The sequence below is a fragment of the Cupressus sempervirens genome, chromosome 6, assembly GCF_028749045.1.
Source record: "Cupressus sempervirens isolate cs-2001-9-10 chromosome 6, ASM2874904v1, whole genome shotgun sequence".
Lineage (NCBI taxonomy): Eukaryota > Viridiplantae > Streptophyta > Pinopsida > Cupressales > Cupressaceae > Cupressus > Cupressus sempervirens.
In genome coordinates this window covers 19,785,372-19,808,187 of record NC_143123.1, presented here as the reverse complement: position 1 = coordinate 19,808,187, position 22,816 = coordinate 19,785,372, and the positions used below count along the sequence as shown (strand labels likewise).

The 22,816-nt window shown below is 37.4% G+C and overlaps 1 protein-coding gene across 1 annotated transcript; it reads right to left on the bottom strand.

Moving 5' to 3' along the window:
• Nucleotides 1–298: 298 nt before the first annotated feature.
• Nucleotides 299–22,514, bottom strand: ADSS (adenylosuccinate synthase). Its single transcript, XM_089786432.1, has 4 exons — nucleotides 21,595–22,514; nucleotides 1,431–2,123; nucleotides 870–1,181; nucleotides 299–754 (listed from the first exon to the last, which is right to left on the bottom strand). The coding sequence occupies exons 1-4, from the start codon at nucleotides 21,934–21,936 to the stop codon at nucleotides 581–583; spliced, it is 1,521 nt and encodes a 506-aa protein (XP_089642558.1). The 5' UTR covers nucleotides 21,937–22,514; the 3' UTR covers nucleotides 299–580.
• Nucleotides 22,515–22,816: the final 302 nt, after the last annotated feature.

Here is a 22,816-nt window from a genome sequence, read left to right as displayed (position 1 = left end):
TTAAGAATTTGAAAAGCACCAAAGTTCACAGATTAGATTGGTAAACTGTAGCTTTTCTATTTTTAAAAGCTAGTTTTGTTGACCTTTAAGGTCCACTGATCTTAATGTTTCCATGATACTACCTCTATATCAAAATAGAATGGTAGCCCCTTCTAAGGTTGAATCTATTCTTGTACATATGCTACCTTATGCCCAAAAATACAGCGGAGCCTCCACAGCTTTTCTCTAATTTATGCAATACATTTTTTACCTAAAAGCATTCATACAGAAACGGGTGTTAAGATGTTAATTCAAGGGATGGTGAACAATTTTCCTGGCTGATTTATTGCAAACATGATAAGTTTTCAATGTGTAGTCAACAAGTGCAGAGAAACAGAGCACCATGATGTCTAAATTATCCCATTTCTCAAGCTCAAAACAACCAACTAGGGAAAAACTCTCGGTTACAAAAAGGACTCGCGAGGAGCAAATAATGTATATTTGAGTAATGTTGTCAGGCAAATAACAGTTCATATTCTCAAACCTGCACTTTCCCTTGCAGTTCTTGGAGAGGAAACTCATGGCAAACAATCCATTGCCATTAACCCTTGACTATTAGAGCATCACGACCTGGACCAACACCAATGTAATTGATTGGTATTCCAAGAAAATTCTCAATCCTCTCAATATACTGACAAGCAGTAGCTGGCAGGTCCTCATATCTTCTTACTGAAGATATATCAGCTTGCCATCCAGGAAGCTCTTCATAAACAACCTGTACCCACTCATTGTTAATATTGGACATCAAAACTGATTCTTTTGTTAACATGTCATTGTGTAAAATGAATATCTAATAGGTGCAAGTATATTACAGAAAAAATTAAAAGTACCTCTGTTTTCTCTAGAAGTTCTAGATCAGCAGGAAAAGATGGCAATATACTGCCATCAAGCCCTTTGTATGCTACCCCAAGCCTAATTTGGGGAAAACCGGATAGCACATCAAGCTTGGTCAGATTAAGTGATGAGAAGCCATTGATTCTGCAAGAATATTGGAGTGCAACCAGATCCAGCCAACCACAACGACGAGGACGGCCTGTTGTAGTACCATACTCTTGCCCAGCAGATCGAAGCTTTTCACCTGTTGTACAAGTCAGTTCTGTTGGATATGGACCTGAGCCAACTCTTGTTGTGTATGCCTTAGCCTGAAGATTAAGAAATTAAAATTTTGAGAAATAGTTAAGATATTTTTTTTAAATGGAACATTACCATATAAGAATGACCTTATCCAAGAATATCCAAACAGTACCCAGAGGTTTCACATGCCAAAAGACCAAAGCATTGCATAATAGAGATATAATTAACTTATTAAGTTATTATTGAAGTTTGAAAATATTTCAGTCACATGAATAATCTACGGATGGCAACAGGAAAGTATCAAAGGATTCACATACCACACCAATCACATCGCCAACATGCCTCGGAGCAATACCAAGACCAGTGCAAAGTCCTCCAGCAGACGGGTTAGAAGAAGTAACAAATGGATATGTTCCAAAATCAACATCCAACATAGTAGCCTGACCACCCTCAACCAAGATCCTCTTCTGATTCAAGAAAGCTTCATGCATCACATGAACAGTGTCAGCTATATAAGGCTCCAATCGTTCAGAATACCTCTTGTAAATCTCCACTTGAACTTCTAACATTCTTTTACTGTACTCAAAGCCTTTGAAACGAGATGCAGCATCATGCAAAAGAATATCCAACTTTTCAGGAAATGTGTCCATGTGCCTCAAGTCACCTACCCGGATACCATTTCGTGTTACTTTACTTGCATAGCATGGCCCAATTCCTCTCTTTGTGGTTCCAATTAAAGACCCTGCAAGTTCTGCTTCTCTCAATCCATCAATAGTTTGATGCAAATCAAATAACAAATGAGCACGATCCGAAACCAGAAGTCTTCCTTTACAAGAAACTCCATTCAATTCAAGTCCTTCTATCTCTTTAAATAGTCCAGGAAGATGCACAACAGCCCCATTTCCAATAATGCATAGCACTTTATCATTAAGGATTCCAGAAGGCACGAGATGAAGAGCAAATTTCTTTCCCTCGCTGTTGTAAATAGTGTGACCTGCATTTGCTCCTCCCTGTGATGAAAACTTTGGCATTAGTATATTTATTTCGAATAAGTGAATAATAAGATTCCAGAAAGCATAACTTTTAAACTGATCAAATTGAATTTAACCACAAATATTTTTAATCATCAAGCTCCAGTTAATAAGTTAATTACATCACCAAACTTGAGTTTGGTCCAGTTATTAAGAGGGAAGAATTTTGAAGTAAATATAATATATTTAATTTGCAAGGATAATTCATTGATCCAAAAACCCTCCTAATAATCATAATATGAGCTTCATTTCAACAAATCAAATCATCAAAGTAAAATACTCAGTAGTCAAAGCTGAAAATCACAACTATAGAGTAAAACTAGATATAATTCACCATCCCATTCCATATCATTGAATGCATACATGACAATTTGTGTTACCAAAAAGAATAAGAAGCTAGATAATGGGAAACAGCGGACAGAAGCCGAAAAGTCTTGTCTTGCTCATACTAAAAAATAAAAATGAAAAAACAAAATGAATGAATAGATGTCCAATAAAAAATGAAACTTATCAATATAGGACAGAGATCAACTCAGAGAACAACAGATTGTACATGCAATACAAGTTTACAAATTAAATTATGTAATACTGCTTCTACATGGAACGAATTTGAAAACTTGCCAAATTATCTGATGTCGTAAAATCATAGGTCAACGATGACAAAATACAGAACTACGATTGTAGGCATACACAATAGTCCATGACGATCAATATCAAAACAGGAAATACAACAAGATTCAGTACACAGATATAATTGGGTATCTGTAAAGTACTGCGGTTTTCAATACCACAAAAAATGGGCAATATTACTTAAGTTTTAAATACAGAACTACGATTGTAGGCATACGCAATAGTCCATGACGATCAATATCAAAACAGGAAATACAAAAAGATTCAGTATGCGTAGGATATAATTGGGTATCTGTAATGTACTGCAGTTTTCAAAACCACAAAAAATGGGCAATATTACTTAATTTTTCTTCTAAAATCTATAAACATGATTACTCAATATTTATATAGTGAATCTCTTGTCCCTGTCATACTTAAACATTAACGACTAAACAACCTTAACATTTGGGTTCAATGTGTATGCAGTGCCCAGGAATAGAACAACAAAATTGTTAAAAATAGATTAAAAATAGTATTAAAAATATCCAACTAATGGGATCTTCCGTGTTATTCCTCCTCAAATTCCATGTAAAGTGAGCTGTATTCAGCACCAAAATGGTCTGCAGAAAAATAAATAGTACAGACATCTATTTGCATTCACGTAAAATACTACTAGACTTTTCAATATCACAAAGATAACCTACTTCTCCCAGAAACTGTACGCAAAATTACTTAATATTTATCAATTAAATCTGCTGTTCCCTTCGTGTATGACATTAATAACCGAACTGGACTTATGAAAGAACTCACAAGTACAGCAATATAATCAGCAAGACCAACAACCTTCTACAACAGAGATGAAATGAAACGAATTGTTATATTGCTGAAAAACAATGAATATGGTATATTACAATATAAAAGATGATCTTGCTTTAAGTTAATAGTCAAGGATCTTGAAGATGATAGCTGCGATAGAGATCTTTACCTCTGATATTTGCCATATGATTTATTCAATATGTGTTCATTTTAACTTCTGCTGAATTTGAGATAATGCCTCTGTAATGTGGCAGCAGCTAGAGGAGAGATTTATGGTGATATTTCTGTCATATTCATTTGTATCTTTTTTATAACCAAGTGAGCACGACATGGCATCCAAAGTGTGCTAGGTCTCTCACCCTAAATATCTGACATTTTATTAAATGAAGAGACATGTGGCATGCGAAGAGACACATGTTTGGAAATATGAAAAGACATGCAACATGTGAAGAGACATGCCTTTGGAAATATGAAGAGACTAGCATTTGGAAAATGAAGAGTCTTCCAGTTATGATATGAAGAGTCTCTGAATTCAAGATATATATGATTGCTTTGTGTGATGGGTGTGGTGTTCAATTGAAAGCATTGTACTCAGACCTGCATTATTTAATAAAAGACGCATTTTGTGGTGTGGCTGGGTTTTTCCCCTCAAATTGAAGGGTTTTCCCAGGATAAATTGTTGTGTCTTTATGTCTTATCATTCTTCAATTTGTTTATTGTTGTTTATTTTTATTTCTGGGCATAATTTTAACATGGTATCAGAGCAGTTTAGATAACAGAAAATAAGAAAGTTTCTCTTGTTCACTAGTTCATGTATCTGTTGCAGATTGCATAAGTATTTTGAAGGCAATCTGTATGTGTTGAATTTTGTAGCAACATTAGAATTCATTTATCTCTGGCGATGCCCAGTTCACATTCATTGGTGCTTGTTTTTGGTCCCTGTTATTTATCTAAGCAAACTTTGATGGTTCTTTTTGTACCTCCTCATTGTGCACCTTATTCTCTGTTGAGGATTCTTTCAGTTGTGTCTATGCTCATTCATCTCTCTGTGCATATCCTCTCTCTCTGTTCATGCAATGAGGAGACTCCTTCCTTTCTATCTTCTCAATTCTAAGGCCGCAGTAGCATCTCTGTTTTGTAGCAACATTTTATCTTCTCCTGCAGTTATATTATGTTTTTGTGAGCCTAGAGTCATCTCTTCTGTGATCTCCGTTCACACTTTCCCTCTCTTGCATACTTGGCATTTTTGGTGACATGAACTAAAAATTCTTTAAGGTCTAGTCATCATGTTACTTGGCATCATTCTTGTTGGCAGTGTACACATTGTATCTCTTCCTGTGTTCCTCCTTTCTTGTGTTGGGTTATTTCTTTAGCGAGTTGTAAATGCTCAAAAAAATGGTTGTCAGTTGATCTTTCATTCCCTCTTCATTGCTAGTGAAGTCTATTACTACAGACGAAGACTTTAGTGGTGCCAATATTATTCTATTCTTTGCAGGCTTGTTTAGTGGATAGTGCTGAGAATGTTTGGTGTGTGTTGTCATCCTGGGTATAATCATATTCATCTCTATTTCTGAGTCTCATAATAGTTGTTAAAATTAAGTTGGGAGCATTAAACTGTAGCACATATGCAACGTCTTCAATGGAGCATGTTTTGATGAGAATGATATTCTATGTTCTCTTCTGAGCTCTTGGCTCATCTTCAACAGCAAGTATTTTCTGAAAAAATTTAACATATTATACTAATGGTTTCAGATAAGTTTTATTGTGCTTTGTGTGTGAGCAGTGCTTCGAGATCCTTTCTGTATTGTATTGTGTGGATATCTGCATATTGTTGCAGAATATCTCTGTTGTTTTTTATATATGATTATAGTATGATCATTGAATCTCAAGTGTCAGAGTGTAAAGAGAGAAATCCGGGGTATGTGCGCGTGCTGCAATCCTTCTCGAGGAAGATTAGACTACAAAGAGATAAGTATTCTATAATTATACCTTTGAATGCTGATCATGAATTTTTGTTATATCACAGGGAATAGTGTATATTTTTAGCATTGATCTCTATATTTCTCTTCGTGATAGGTTGATTCTATGAATTATTACTAATCTCTATTGGTTGCAAGATAGATCAAGAAGCAACAGGATGATGAGAGATTACATGCAAAGTCGTGTAGGTTGTAGAAATGAACATGAGGACACTGCTTGTAGCCATGGGACTGAATTGGTTACCCAACTTCATTAAAGAGGAAGAACCTATTCAAATTATCTTTGAAGGAAGAAATGACATTCAGAGGGAGACTATTCAGCCAAGAAATCAGATTCAAAGGGAGTTTGTGTGATAGAGGTAGAATGCCTAATTCTTTGCAAGCTTGTGTAATAGTGTGACTGCTAAAGCTCTATATTTGGTCAACCTGAAATCAGCGCTCTAATTGTAATAATCAAAGCAGTGAGAATGCTGCCCCTGCTGAGAGGGAATCCCTGTTGAGAGAGAATCTCAGCAATTCTTATACATGTTGTTGATGAGTTCTTCTCTGTGATAGAGAAGTTTGAGGTGAAATCCCTTGTTAATGAGTTCTTCTCTATGAGAGAAGTTCGAGGCAAAATCCCTTATTCAACCCTCTGCGAGTAGGTATGGTGGATCCACCCTCTGCAAGTAGGCATGGTGGAGATACATTCTTCTCTAGAAAAAGTCTAAGGTGAAAGTCCCCATTCCACCCTCTACAAGTAGGTATAGTGGATCCACCCTTTGCGAGTAGGCATGATGGAAATGCATTCTTCTCTGGGAGATATCTGAGGTGAAAGCCCTCATTCCACCCATTGCGAGTAGGTATAGTGGAACCACCCTCTACAAGTAGGCATGGTGGATCCTCCCTCTGCAAGTAGGCATGGTCGAAGTATGTGTGTGACTCCATGACTTTAATCGTATGCTTTTATAGTTCACCCTCTAGAAGTAGCTATGGTAAATAGTGTTATCTTGAGATAACAATGCTTTATTGAGAAAATTTGTGATGAGAATTTTTTATTGGCATTTTTGGTTGCAGCTATGTGTGCCTGCCATACTAAAAATCTCTCTCTTCCTGCGATACAGATCTTTACCTCTGATATTTGCCATATGATTTATCCAATATGTCTTCATTTGGCTTCTACTGAAATTGAGATAATGCCTATCTATTGTGTCAGTAGCTCGAGAAGAGATTTATGGTGATATTTCCATCATATTCATTTGTATCTTTCTTAGTATCCAAGGTGTACTAGGTGTCTCACCCTAGATATCTGGCATTTTATAATATAAAGAAAAATGTGTCATGTGAAGAGACACATATTTGGAAATACAAAAAGACATTAAACATTCAAAGAGACATGCATTTGGAACTTTGGAAATATGAATAGAATTGCTTTTGGAAAATGAAGAGACTTTCGGTTATGATATGAAGAGTCTCTAAATTCAAGATATATCCCAAGCATTAGTTCAGTGGTGTATGAAGAGGAAAGGGCAATTGTTTTGTAAAGTGCCCATTTATTCCTAATTAGGACTAATTCACACCAATAAGGACTAACCTAGGCAAAAGAGGAACATACATCCAAATGTTTGAAATCTTGAAGTACTTCCAAAAAGGTACTAGTATATGTAATTTGTTGTGGGGGGGAAGTTGTTCGAAAGGATTTCAAATTAAGAAGGAAAATTGAGTTTGGAGAAATAATTGGGATTAGGTCTTCTGTAGGCCAAATCGCAAAACCCAACTTGGAAGTGGAAATGGGTCATCAATCTTGACACTTCCATTGCAAATAAGCCTGGAGGGAGTCATGGGGGGCTACCCACATCAAATATGTTAATTTCCTTGTGTATGCCTAATTGAAGAGAAGTGTGTGTGCAAAGGGGGTGACATAGTGGATCTTGTCACACAAATGTTTTGAGGGGTTAGGCTTATAGGAGTAATGGAATCTGTCAAAAAGGCTCTTGGGAATTGTGGCATCTTTGCTAGTGAAAGGGCCTATAGTTTAAAAATAATCATCCTAGCGATTGTCTCCTCATCATTCTCTTATGCAATCCTTATGGTGTGGTCTAGGCATCATGAAGATGTTAGAGTGGGGTTGTCGTTACCCAAAAGACCAATCTATCAATGCTCGATACAACCACTCAACTTATAGTACACAAGAGACGGTTAAGCCCTTGTCACGAATCCCAAGAAGAGCGTTGAACAAATTTCCAACAATCTTCCCCTCAACATTACTCGAGGGTTTGAAGATCCGAACCTCTGACCAAGCTCTAATACCACTTGTTAGAGTAGGGTGGTTGTAGTACCAAAAGACCGATCTATCAAAGCCCAATACAACCACTCAACTTATAGTACACAGGAGGTAGTTAAGCCCTTGTCACAAATCCCGAGGGGAACATTGAACAAATTTCCAACAGGAAATCCTATGTCTAGCTTCGCATCATGTTTTGATGTTTCCAGATGAAGTTATCTAAAGATTGATTTGGTCATATTCTAGCTCTCCTATTACAACAATCGAGGTGGTGAGTTGCAGCTTGCAATGAAGATTCACGACATGTGATTCATAATGGTGCATTGTTCTATGTTGTAATATGTTTCATCAATCCCTCTTGTATGTTTGCAAAGCACAATGTATTTAATTGGGGTTGTTCTTATGATTTGGGTCCTAACCTATCCGTTTGTAATACATTTCCTTTGTCTTGGAAATTAATGATTGAATAAGCAGACTTGTGGTTGACGATCTTGTATATAAGTAGGGTAATGGTCTAGTTTAAAGTAGTGCTAGAAATGGCAAGATGCTACATGATTAGGAGGTACTATACAATCAGACAAGTAACTGGTATAACTCTGGCCTGTTTGTAATTTCTTAATTAGAGGAATAATCAGTTGCAATCCTATAGTAGTTGTATATTGACAATGGCTATGTAATATATGCATTTGCAGGTCACTTCATAATAATCCAATAAAATTTCTTCCAATCATCTCCATTGCTTGTTAGTTGTTTGTGCATTTCCATTGCTACGTATTATTACTGCAAGGTTGGATATCTCATTTGGGCATTGTCTATCCTTGGTTGCGTCAAGTGGTATAGAGCAAGTTGTTGGTTATACATCAAAGCAAAACAAGCACTTGGAATCTCATGCCTTGACTTTCGTCTCTTGTTGTTTAGGAGTGGCAGAAGTTAAGGTTTTGATCTACCTCAAGTGGAGTCTTGTGCAAGGTGGCAAGAGAAGGATTAGTTGTTGGGAGATTGGAGATGACACTTAAGAACCTAGTTGAGGGGTGGCAAAAGACCGATTTTGCGCGCAATTATGGAAGTTGCACAAGAAGGATTGGTTGGTTGGCAAATTGGATAAGTTTTATGGTTACCAAATTGACCTAGATGCTTGAGACATATTGTGGGTGTTGGTAGATTGTCGGATTGAATTAGGCAATCAACACTTGTGATCAAATCATCAAACCTCAAAACTTGAAGATTGGGATCTTGGTAAACATGTAGCCTCAAAGAATGAATCCTAGAAGGGTAGAGAAAATGAATGGAGGATTTTAGAAATGAGATAAGGACTAAGATCCAAAATCCTTTCACTAGTGTTAGGATTGAAGATGAATTTGCAGAAGTTGTTGAAGATCTTGAGATAGTTGAAGTTGATATTCTTGCCAAAGAGGTAAGATTGTTGAGAGCTATGGCACAAATAAGTAAGAGTTACAGAATTGATGTGATACTTTTCTAGTTCCTTCAATCCAAAGGAATTGATAGATTGGATCAATGGACTAGAGGATTGCTTTGAGATTGAAGCTGTTAAGGATCCACGAAGAGTTAGGTTAGCACGGATTAAATTGAAGGATCATGTTGCCTTGTGGTAGAAAGAATTGTAGAAAGCCAAGGAGAATAATGGTGAACCTAAGATAACCAAATGGAGAGTTGTGGTTTTAAGACTTAACCCTCAATTCATCTCAGAAGATTATGAACTTGAATTGTCTAAGAGGTTACAAAATCTAAAGAAGAAAGATGTGACTATTAAAGAGTATACAGAGGAGTTCTACAAGATGACGATCAAATCCAAGCACCGAGAGTCATCCATGGAAAAGATGGCTAGGTATGTTATTGGTTTGAGACTTAACATTCAAGATGAGTTAAGAATGTTGAGGATTACTACAATTGAGAATGCTTATCAATATGCCCTAAAGGCAAAAAATAAGTTGAAGAGAAGACAAGTTACCCCTAGGGTTGGGGATAAATCGATTTTTGACAAAGGTAAAGATAAACTTGTGATTGAAGAAGAACTTGACCAAAAGACTGAAGGAAGGAGCAAAAGCAATGGAGAACTCAAAGGTAATTGTTTCAAATGTGGGAATGTCAACCATAGATCTTTCCAATACTCAATTGATTTCAGCAAGGGTAAATGATACCTAGTGCACATGAGGAACAAGCAAAAAGGATAAACTTGTTAAAAGAGAAGTTGCACTTGCGATGGGAGAAACTTTAATATTCAGAGGAGTTATGCTAAGCAAAAAGGAACTAGAGCCTATGCAAAGGAGGCAGTTGTTCTGAACTATTTGCAAGTTCGGTGGCAAATGTTGCCAAGTGATAATGGATGGTGGAAGTACAGATAACCTTGTATTTGAGGAAATGGTAAAGAAGTTAGGATTGAAATGAAATGAAATGAAAGATTTTAATAATGTTCATGAGGCTAAGGAAGTCTATGGGACCATGCAAGCACCCCCTAAGGAGAGGAGTAATTAATCTAGCTGTAAACTTTTGGTTAACTCATCTCTTTGTCGCTGAATTTTGATAATCAGAGCCTTTGTTCTCTTCAATTGATTCTCCTCAAATAGGTAATTTAAGTCTCTTTTCTCTAATATCTCTACATACCCACATTTGATGTCACTATATGTTAGATAATCCTTGACAAAGTGGTACTCCATCTCTACCAACCGCATATTACAAAATAAACAAATTCCATCTGCCCACTCTTCTTTTGGAACCTGCCATCTACCAGTTTCACATCTCAGTCGGTGTGAACCAGTTCTGAGTTACACTGTCAGCATTTTTGTTCTCCAATTAATAGGAGCCTTTATATAGGCCTTTTCATCATGACTAGAAGTGGGTTAAATTCTTTAGTGTAGTAGGATTTTTTCCACCCCTTATGTCTTGTCCAAATGATATTGCGAAATTTTTCCATGACAAACTTCTTTATTTCTTTATTGCTATCTGAGCAAGTATGGATGTTAACATCCCATTTTCGCATCCACCTGTCATTTTGCTTCATCCATGTGCCTTTTCAACTAACAAGTTTTTCATCCATGACTAGCTTGGACCAACAATGTTTTTCCAAACCTTGAGTTTTCTTCAAATAACTTAGCATCTAAACCAATGCAACAGCTTCTAACAAAAAAGATCCCACCTCGGCCAATAAGATCTCATAGGGCACTATAGTCTTGATTTTGACATTGCATGTAATGAAGTGCTCTTGAATTCTTTCTACCTATCACCATTTATGTTCGGACATATTGCTGCCCCAAACTTCACACCCGTACAAAATCACCGGAGTTATCAGCAAACCAAAAAGGGTTTTCATCATCATCCAATCCCATTATTTTGCGTTCCTACACCTGTTTTGCAGAGAATATAACACCTTCCAACCCCTTGAATCCTTTTTGATATACATGTATCCCAATTGAGTTTGTTTTGAAAATTTAAACCAAGTATTTGTACTCTTTCACAATCTCGAGAGGGTTACCCTCAAATAGAAACTTGTCTCGTGTACCCCTATTCTTTTTCAGCAAGAAGATCATAACTTTTGTTTTGCTAGTGTTCACTTGCATTCCCACCTCATGGCAAAAACCTTCTAGTGCTTTCACGTGTTCTTTCAAACCCTTAGCTGTCTTAGCAAGTATAATGAGATCCTCTACATATAGGAGCAGTCTTATCACAAAGTGAGCCAGTTGCACCCTCTCACCGTTGGTCTTGTTATCCATTCTTCCAACTTGTCAATATAAAGCCCAAATAAGGTTGGAGATAGCGGACACCCCTGTTTAACCTCGATGTTGCTGCCAAAACCTTCGGATAGCCCTTCTGTCATTCTAATTTTAGCTTTGACCTGTTCGTATAATCTGTGAACAACAGTCCTAAGTTCCTTAGGAACTTCCAACTCTTCCATTATATCCCAAAGTTTGTTACATGGCACTGTCTCAAATGCTTTTTTAAAGTCCGCGAAGTAGTAGAAAGCCTCAGCCCCCTGAGTGTCCCAAGTTTTCTCTACCAAATATCTAAAGGTGATGTTGTGATCTATAGTAGAGTGTTTCGGTCTAAAGCCTACTTGCTCCTTTGCTCTTTTACCTTATGTTTCAGCACATTTACTGATTTTCCGTTTTGCCATGCTGTCAAATAACTTTCCAAAGAGGGAAGTGATCATGATAGTTCGATAGTTAGAAGGCTTGTTTATGTCTCTACCTTTGTGGAGTGGAATCACTACACTAGTTATCTAATTTATAGGAAAGCCTTCCCTATTGACACTATTGAAAATCCTAGTGATGTGCGGTGCCAGAGTTTTAGCACCCCACTTTAAATATTCAGCCTATAGTCCATCTATGTTTTGGACATTACCAGCAACTTCCTTATGCCTTGTATAATATCCTCCTTGCTGAATAAATCAACTATAGTCTCGGCTACTGAGGTTTTATGTTCTCCCAAGTCACATTCGTAGAGGGTCTTGGCGTATTCCAGCCATTTGGTCCTTGTGATGTTGTTCTCTATTTGCATCTTTCTCTATTGAAGTTCTTTCCAAAACTTTTTGGGGTTGTTTTTCCCAAGATTAATCAGCTCGATCCTTCTCAAGCTCACATATTCCTCTTTCTTCTTTTTAACCAGTTGTACATACTCCTTTCTGCTTTCTTTGTTCATGTTCCTTTCCAACTTCTTTTTTTCCATTTTGAACTCATCATCAAACCAGGGGTTGGCCGGAAAAGTATTCTTGTCTTCTCTCTTGGTCCTAGATCTTTTAAGACTTCTCCAAGGCTTTATTAATGGTAAAAACCTAATTATCTTTGTCCATGGAGTGTTGTTTAGAAGGCTTGATATAGGTTCCCTGAACACTAGACAGCCATTTAAGAATCTTGGAAAATATTATGATTTTCTTGTGTCATTAAAACTCTGCCAGCTGGACGCACCTTCCTCTTTTGCAAAGGTTTTGGGACATTATGATGGTCTTTAATGTGAGTGGCCAACCTCGTCAAAATGGGGTTATGATCGGATTTTAGTTCAATGAGACATTCCTCTATCTTGATATTAACTATCTTTAAGGCACAGTCTTGAGAGCATATGACATAGTCAACAACACTTTGCCTATTGTGCCTTTTGCATGTGATTTCACCCGATTTAGGCCATTTTTCCATACCATTACATATGACCATGTTGTATAGGAAACATAAACCTACTAGTTCAGCCCCAAAGTGACTGACTTTTCCTATATTGTCCTACAATGATTTTACCCATTTTTGTGCCCCCTCTTCCTCTAGGCAAACTAGGTCGTTGCTTTCCTTGTAACTCTCCTTAAGGCTGAGAGTTTGATCGTTTGTTGTTCTAGCGTTGAAATTGCCTATTATCATTATTCCCCTAGGGAGCCAAAAGTCGCAATGTCTATTTTGAATGCAATGAACGGGTCTTCTCGGTCCAGCCTATGTTTCTTATACATTTTTGAGCCTTTAGAGGCAAAGTAGTACGCAGCCACCATTGTAGAAATCTGATTCTCTGTCATTTTTATCCATATGTACTGCTTATATACATCTTTCTCCAAATTTATAAATCTGCTCCGAGTTTCTCTAATTAAAACGATGATGCCTCCATGTCCCTTGCCATTTTCTGTCCTCTTGTTCCACAGTGATACCTTCTTATTATTAAGATAATATCTTATACTTTCTATAATAGTCAACTACTTGTCTGTAGTCCGTCTTTCAGTCTAGATAGGAATGTTTCCTATCCTGTCTCTTTTTTCTTCAGTCCAGATAGGAATGTTTCCTATCCTGTCTCTAGTTTTGTTTCTAATTCCGTCTTCAGTCTACGTTGTTTCTTTTAGAAACAACGTCCTTGTAATTCTTTATAAGGAACACATTTGTTCCTCTGTTAATTAAAATGAATCATCCGGAAATCCGTTAATCTACCAACTCTTCTTGAATCTTGCAACATGGTATCAGAGCCAATACTTGATTCATATTTTCATTTGAAATTATTCGCTCAAATTTTTCGAATCCCGGCTAGGATTTCTATTCGGTCAGCAAATCACGATTTTGGAGTTTTCAAGTGCAGGGTCTACAAATCGCGGGCAGATTTTTCTTGGCGTTTTTTGCAAAACCCTACCTCGGCTCGTCTGCAACTCCATTTTTTTTCAACACCCATTTTTTGCAACTCCGCATGGCATTAATTGTCCGAGTTTTTTTTTTTGGCAAATCGCGGGTCTGATTGTTGAAAATCGCGGATTTATTTTGGTCTGCGTTTTTGGCTGCCGTTTTTAAACAGCTCTGCGTGTTTTCCAGCTCCATGAGTTTTGTTTTTTTGCAAACTCGAACTCCCATGCTGCCTAGACTTGGACAAACTCGTGATCAGATCAGGAGGTCGTTTTTTCTAACGTTTTTGCTAAAAACGGCTCTGCGATTTCCGAAATCACATCTCTGCTATCTCATAAATCTACCACTGTTTTTGTAAGGTCAAACACAACTTTTTTAGTCCCGTCTCAGTCTGTCATCGTGCTCTGGGAAGCAGATTCGACCATTTTTATCAAGAAATCTGAAGATTTTTCAAGCATTTTTTAGCCAGGGCCTTTTTTTTCGAAACCCTAATTTTTGGGGTCGGAAAATTTTTTTGTTTGCAGATTCTTGGTGGGTTTTTCGAGACCTCATCTGGGTCTTCGTCAGAATTTTCTGGGTACCTCATTTTTCGTGCCTCGATTTTCGAGCCGGTGGATTTACATTGCGACTGCAGATTCCTTCTGGGTTTTCTGTCTACTCTTCTGGGCACTTGTCATTTTTTTTCTGGGTCAGCCTCAACATTGCCTCGAACTTCGTGCAAATGGCATCTTTGACTAATCTGATGTTGGAGGGCAGTCTACGATTCAATGGCAACAATTATAATCATTGGAAGCAGCGCATGTTAACCATCTTCGAATATCGTCATTTGGATGAGCTTGTTCTAGGCACAAAGACTCGTCCGACCTCTGACCAAGCAGAACAGGACAAGTTTGATGATCGCAATCGAGAGGCTGTTATGCTTCTTAAGCTCTCTGTTATCGATGATCAGCTACCACAGATTCCTTCAAGCAAGTCAGCTGCAGAAATCTGGAAATATCTGAAGGAGCTGCATGAAACATCTGACAAAAGTCGGGCATTCTTTCTAAAGAATCAGTTGTTCTCCATTATGATGGATGAACGTATGTCCTTACAAGAGCATTTGACAAAGATTAAGGACATCCGTGATCAGCTCGAAGCTATTGGTCGGAAAATGGAGGAAGAGGATATGGTAGTCATCACTCTGAAAAGTCTACCATCATCCTATGAGCACTTCATAGAAACACTCAACATTACGTCAACTAATGTTGATCTGAAGTTTCCAGAATTATGCACCAAACTTCCGCAGCAGGATCGTTGGAAACAACAGTTTGGCAGCAGTGCTTCTACAGCCTCCTCAGAGCAGGCATTTGCTGCAAAATCCTTTCAACAGAACATCGGCAACCATCAGTCTTCTCGGCCTTTCCAGCATCAACCTTCTGCTCAATCCCTGGATGGCTCTACGAAGCAAAATGTGCAGTGTAATTACTGTCACAAGTTCGGCCATATGAAGTTCGAGTGCCGAAAACGTTTGGCTGCCCAAGCAAGGCAAAATGCTTCCCAACCAACAGCACAAGTTGTCGAGCTTCCTGATCAAGGCGAAGCTGCATTTTTCACCTTCTGAAGTTGTTTCTGTTTTTTTATGGGTTTGTTGATTTTCTCCTCAAAAATCATTTCAAGTTGTCTATAATACGCAAGGTTGCGTGAGATTCTGGGTTTGTTGATTTTCTCCTCAAAAATCATTTCAAGTTGTCTGTAATACGCAAGGTTGTGTGAGATTCTGGGTTTTACCGTTTTTTCCACAAAAACGAAGTTTTGTAAATGCAACCTATTTTGAGTCATAGCACTCTTCTGGCAAAGCTTCTTGGTTTCAACATTCTGTAGATCCAGGGAGGGTCTCAATTATCACAAAATGTTCCGACATCCGTACGTTGACCATTAAGGGAGGGTATTAAGATAATATCTTATACTTTCTATAATAGTCAACTACTTGTCTGTAGTTCGTCTTTCAGTCTAGATAGGAATGTTTCCTATCCTGTCTCTTTTTTCTTCAATCCAGATAGGAATGTTTCCTATCCTGTCTCTAGTTTTGTTTCTAATTCCGTCTTCAGTCTACGTTGTTTCTTTTAGAAACAACGTCCTTGTAATTCTTTATAAGGAACACATTTGTTCCTCTGTTAATTAAAATGAATCATCCGGAAATCCGTTAATCTGCCAACTCTTCTTGAATCTTGTAACACTTATATCCCTCAAAATCTGGAACCCTACATCCATCATGTTCATGAGTCTCTGTAAGCATAATAATATCATTATCTTTAGCTATCGACCCTAACCCAAGTCCTTTTCTCCAAGGATAACCTCTGCAATTCCACTTGACTATAGTTAAATGTTCCTGGGTGGGCCCAAGTGCCAATTTATTGTGTAATTTTGTCATTGATTTGGGCTCTACCATTTTGTAGCCACGCCCATTTTTTGTTTTCTCTTGCTGTTTTCACTTTTTCCCATTCCTCCCTTCTTTCCTCTTGCTGAGTTAAAGTAAGGTCATCATCAAGATATATATGTGTGCCTTTGAGAAACCTCCTATTACTTAAGATTTTGTTTTTATCTCTTGTATTCTCCATTGTCACTCTAACGTGCTTGTCCTTGCCTCCTCTTATCCATTTTCCGATTCTTTGTGCTTGCATGGTTGTTCCATGCCAATCTAATTGGTCTTCAAAGAAGTCTTTAATTAAATATGTTGTGCTTTCCTATTCTCCGTAGTCTCTTAGCCCATTGATGACGATGTGTGCTGCCTTCTCACTTCTTTCTTTTTCCTCTCTAATCTGCCTCCAAACTTGCTTTTCTATGCTTTCATTAGGGGTGCTTGTTGGCCCCTTTACTATGTTAGCCCATGACCTAACTTCTTCAATTTGCTCTCTGAGTTGGTTCTCTTTTAGTTCCATATTGGCCATGGCATCTTGTATATTTCTAAAATTTGAGGGTCTTTGTCTCCATCCCTAGCCCCTCCTCTTGTGTCACCTGCCACTGTCTTCCTTTCTCCTAATTCTTTCCTTAACAATATCAGCTCATACTCCCCTTTTTCCAAGTTAAACTGTAATTTCTGAATCTACTCTCTAAGTGACTTGACCTCCATTATTAGTTTCCAGTTATCTTCGGTGAACCTTTTCATTTTGATATCTTCTATATGACTCTTCTCTTCGAGTGCCCACACCCTCTCCTTCATGGATACCAAGTCGTTCACATAGATGTCCGGATACCACGTCATAGGTGTCTCTGTGGGGCTATAATTGTTCCATCATGTGAGAATCATCTACCTTCTCTTTTCCCTTGAGGGTAGTAAGTCGCTTAATTGTTTCAGATTGCTCTGTCAACCTCAACCTCAGTTCCTCCACCTTTGTGTTGTCTAGGGCATGTAGTAACGGTTTCGGGAGTACAGCTACCAGCTTCCCTCTTTTTGCATATTTAATCTTCCGTATCTTTCTCCATCTGATTATTCTTTTGTACTACTTAGCATTCACATATATGTAGTCTCCTTCTGCAGGTGGCCCATTGACTTGTGGAAAGCTCAATATGTTAGTTGATATATTGCCATTTGCTTCTCCAAAATTGAATACTCCTAGTTGGGAGCCCTGGGAGAATGAGAAAACTCCCCAATTCCACCTAATAAGGCTATTTTGCAGTAGTCTATCCTCATGTACCAATACCATGACCTTGGTACCAGAGAGGACATTGTGTTCAACCGCCTCCTCAAAACCTGTTTGTTGTTCTATTATTTCGAGTAGCCTATTCATCTGAGTCATTGCCACGATGTTACTATCAAACCCTATGTTGTGCACAATGACCCCATCTAACTCTACCTGTGATTTTGTTACCACTAATTGATCATTCGATGAGGTTTGTGTAGGAGCCTTTTCATCTGGTTGAAACCCTACATGTTCTTCAGTGACTCCACCATCTATTCCTTCCATAGGAACCATTGCCAGTATCATCAATATCTTAATAGGGGTTTTTTGATGGTTTTTGCGTTTTAAATTATTTTTGGGTTAAAAGCACACAAAGTGTAGATGTTCTGTGCAAGATCCTGTATGAAACAGAAAAAGCAATTTTGAGGAGAAAAGTAATACGTAAGAGACATGGTTGCTAAGTAAAACGCTTGGACTTACACATCCTTGTCTTTATGGAATAAGTTGGCTTCAGGATAATCATATGGTAGAAGGGAAAGGATAGTGTTGGGTTAATTTCAACATTGGATCATACCATGATGAAATATTATGTGATGTGGTTAACATGAGTGCTCGCTATGTTTTGTTGGGTGTACCTTAGCAGTATGATGTTTGTGCTATTCATGATTGTCAAAGGAATATTGTTTCTATCATAAAAAGATGGCAAAAGATTTACTTTACTTCCTTCAAAGGATGAAAGCTAAGAACCTAATGATGAGAACTTACAAATTAGGATATCAAACAATTCTAGATTAGAAAGTGATGGGTATACAACAAGTGGCTGAAAAGGTTTCTAAGGTTGTACACTTGTTGAAGGATTTGATAGATAAACATGAAAAGATAAACTTGAAGATCAATGACAATTAGAAGATGTTACAACAGGTTACTGGAGGAGGAATAGTCATATCAGATAAGCAACAAAATCTTGTGAATGGACTAAAGGTTAGGAAGATGTTGAATGATTTTTGAGGTGGAGTCAAACAACAATAGATGAACCAAATACTAGTTGGCAATTGCAGTAATGATAAAGGCAAAGACAGTTGGAGTAGTGAGTTTGATCGAAATAGAGAATGTGGAAGTGGTAGCAATAAGATGCCTAATGATGGATGTTATTCTACTAGAGTTTTGGTCAACACTTACATCCACAATAGTAAGAGTGGTCATGTGCAGAATCAGAGCATCTATTGTTCTTCTAATGGTGTAGACAAGTAGGTGAAGAATGAGCATGGAATTTACATTTTCAATCCTATCATATATCCATAAATTCCTTTTGTGGAACATCTTCTATTCACCTGGGATGTTTGATGCAAGAGCATCCTTGGGTCGTTGGCAATCTCGCATCACCAAAAAATATTTCCTTTTAGTTTATTTGTTTATTGTTCGTTTGGACAATTTTCCTATTGTTTTACACTGTGATCAATTCAACTAACACGTTCTCTTATGCGATCCTTATAGTGTGGTGTAGGCATCATGAAGATCCTATGTCTAGCTTCGCATCTTGTACCAATGTTTCCAAATTAAGCTATCTTAACATCGATCGCGTTCTATATTGGCTTTCTTGTTCCAACAGTCAGGGTGGCAAGTTGCGGCTTGTGAGGAAGATTCACGACATGCAATGCATAATGGCACATTGTTCTATGTTGTAATGCATTTCATCAACCAACTCGTATGTTCGCACAACACAATGTATTCATTTGGTGTTGTTCTTATGATTTGGGTCCTAAGCTATCTATGTAATATGTTTGTTCTAGTAATTAATGATCAAATAAGACAACTTGTGGCTGGTGTTCTTGTATTTAAGTAGGTTAGTGTCCTCGTTTAAAGTAGTGCTAAAGTGGCAAGATATTACATGATTAGGAGGTAGTATAGATTCGGAGAAGTAACTAGGATAACTCTAGTCTATTTGTAATTTCTTAATTTGGAGTATTGTATACTAACAATGACTGCAATATCTGCATTTGCAAGCCAACTTGATGATAATCCAATAATGTTTCTTCCAATTGAGTTCATTGCTTGTTTGTTTGTTTGAGCATTTCCATTGTTGCTTACTCTTGCTGCAAGTTTGGACATCTGCTTTAGGGGATCCTCTATTCTTGGTAGTGTCACATGAACATCCACTACACCCAAAGCGTAGATTTGACGATGAAGCTAACTTGCTAGCATAAGAGTGGGGTTTTTGTCCCACCAAAGTGCCAACATAGATGAGTCCCCTCATGGACACATGGTTGCCCCACCATGGGTGGGTCTCAATATGGAAACAAGACTCAAGCATGGCTCAAACTCAGTAAAGGTTGAACCTACTAGGGACTCGGCAAATAATCAGCAAGACTCAATAGAACTTGGCAATAACCAAGGTTTTGGGGAGTTTCACCTTGGGCCAATTTTTGGTGAGTCCAAAGCCCTAGGTCTCAACCAAGTTCACTTGGCTTGAAACTTGGGAGGAGTTGACAAATCTTGGAAAATTTGAGAACTAGGTCTCAACCTCGAGTACAGACCCAACTGGAATCTACACCACACCAGTATTTAGGTTAAGACGTTACATAACCTCCCAATCTCCTTAGATAGAAGGCACCAACCTTCAAAAATATAATTTGATAAATGTTAAGAAACTTCTTGGATTTTCTCTAATTTGTCTACTTATATCTGCTCATTACCTGTCAAAAATTTGATCAAAACTCTTTCAAAAACATGTCATTAGTCTGTTCCAATATCTCTAATGATTGAGCTCATAGAACTCAAACAAGTATGCTCCAATACTTCCTCTAGGTCTGCTTGAATAACCTCTTATTTTTGCTCTTGATATGAATACTTTCTCATGAAAATTGCTTACATCTAACTCTCTTTCAGCCCTCACTTTATACTTGTCAAAATGTCTTTCCACCCAAGGGCAGGGACCTGCCAAAAGGGGTCAGCCCAAAGAGCAAAAACTACTTTTTATTTATTTTATTTGGCTTGCGCAAGATGGTCGCTCGTGTCAAGGGTGTTCTGGGAAGCCTGGATAAAATTGTTTTATTTGCAATCAGATTACCCACAAATTGGGGCGGCACATGATTGGGTTGTCCCAATTTTTATAATATTACTATTAGTTTCCATTTTTAAACTCCTCAAAGGGTGCTAGATATGAATCAGGCCCATGTATAAAATAAACCATCAGTTTTGAAAATAAATTATCTCCGGCTTGCCCAACAGTATCTCAAAAATAGATTGTCCTAAATTTGGAACATTATAAGCTCTAATAATTTAGCCACTAACTTGCCATTTGACATCCGGGGCAATAAAGTTATGAACCAGCCACTTGCATAGCCAAAAGATGGAGTACACCTACAGATCCAAAAGGAGAATGGGATAAAATGCTCCAATATACTATAATGGAAGCCTGTATTAGTACTAGATACAGATGAATGCATAATATGGGGCTAACCTGAAGTGTAATAGGAAGCAGTTATTCAACCTTAACACTTACCGTGGTACTATGCAAGTCCTGTTTTATTTATAAGAACCTTTTACATAATGTCCAAAGAATATTGGATCAAAACAAAATATGAGCTTCCTAGCAGCATAGAGCACAAATAAATTTATATCTAAGTGTCTAGGCCACAACGGTGGAGGGAATAGGGACGCAATTTAACGAAGAACAGATATTCCCCAAATTTCGGGAACGGCAAGGTGGCAGCTAGTAAACTAAGCTTAACAAACTAAAAGCAAAAACAGACTAAGAGCACCTGAAATTTCAAAAACTAAATACCATGTGCTCAATTTGCAAGGACAGTCCTACCCCTTTGGCTTTGACTTTTGGGAGGTTTTAGCCTAACTACCAATTATTGACAAATCACAGCTGGATCATAACAAACAACTCAACGCAGTGAATCTAGCCAAGTATGCTTAAGATTAAAACAAACTAAAATAGATATAAAATTTCTAAAAACATTACTACTTGCATCACTCAAAACAATTTCAAAATTCAGAAGCCCAACTCAAGGCATTGCTAAATACCTGGCAACGTGCCACAATATCATATCTCTCTGCGAGAATATCCACTAGCTTCCCCTTCCCTTCGTCGCCCCACTGTGCGCCCAATATAGCACACACTTGACTTAACCCTGCGAAAGCATCATTTTTCTCTTTTTCTATTTTCACCGCCTTGTCTGCAGCCAGAGCCTGCTGCTCCATCAGCTTCGCACTACACTTACATTTTATACTATCAACCTGCAAATTCCTACCAAGTTTAACACATCCAGAAGGAAGTGATGAGACATAACATTTTGAAACCGCTGTCTCTGGGCTGAAGCATTCCCATCTTGGCTTGACGAAAGAGGATTGGATAATCAGCGCCATTAAACCCCAAGGTTATTATAAACCCTAAGGTTATTATAAACCCTAACAATTTAGAAACTCAGAACTTCGATCAAACAATAATTTGAACCTTATGGCTTTAAAACGGTACTGATTTAAGCCTGGAAAAAACAAACTTTCCGCATCATATAAAAAAACTTAGCTTTTCGATCGATTTTAGCGATTGAGCTCAAAATGAGAACTGAAAATTTAAGCACGAAAATGCAGCTAGATTATGATGATGCCATGCAGACCACAGACCAATAAAATACTTTGATCAAATGAGAAAATGAAGGAAATCTTGTATTTTTTTTTAAACTGTCGTTTGACTTTGAGATACATACATTGTACGTGTTGCGGAAAACAGAAGAAATGGTTTCTTGAATTTCTTTCGGTGTTGAAAGCACTTTTTTTTTTAATTGTTCACCAAGATTCCATTGCTGACCCTAAAATAAGAAAATCTAAAAAAAGAATAAGAAAATCTGATTAAAGCGATTCTCTAACTCAAATAAAGCAAGGGCTCCATCGAGAGGTGGAGGGCATTCGGAATATGAATCTTATGTATTTTAAAATCTAAAAATGTTTATAAAAAAAAATTACACGGTAGATTAATTTTAGGATTGTAGGAATTTTAATGAATGGTTTAAGAAATGGAAAAACATTATTTTCATCTTTTTTAGTTATTAAATAATTATTGAAATTTAAATGGATTGAATTAGATGATATATAGGAGAATTTTTTAAATAGTACATATTTTATATATTTTGAGTAACACTAATAATTTTGGCTTTATGTTATAAAACAAATCAATTTGGAAACTATTTAAAATTTGTAGCAATAAAGTTATTCATCATAGGATAAATAGTTAGAATGTCATAATAAT

Excerpts from the sequence above, each read along its gene's own strand:
- ADSS (XM_089786432.1), bottom strand. The coding sequence starts at position 21,936 with ATGGCGCTGATTATCCAATCCTCTTTCGTCAAGCCAAGATGGGAATGC. Across the intron at positions 2,124-21,594 it reads ATATTGTGGCACGTTGCCAG|GGAGGAGCAAATGCAGGTCA; the intron begins GTATTTAGCAAT and ends TTTTCATCACAG. Across the intron at positions 755-869 it reads AACTTCTAGAGAAAACAGAG|GTTGTTTATGAAGAGCTTCC; the intron begins GTACTTTTAATT and ends GAGTGGGTACAG.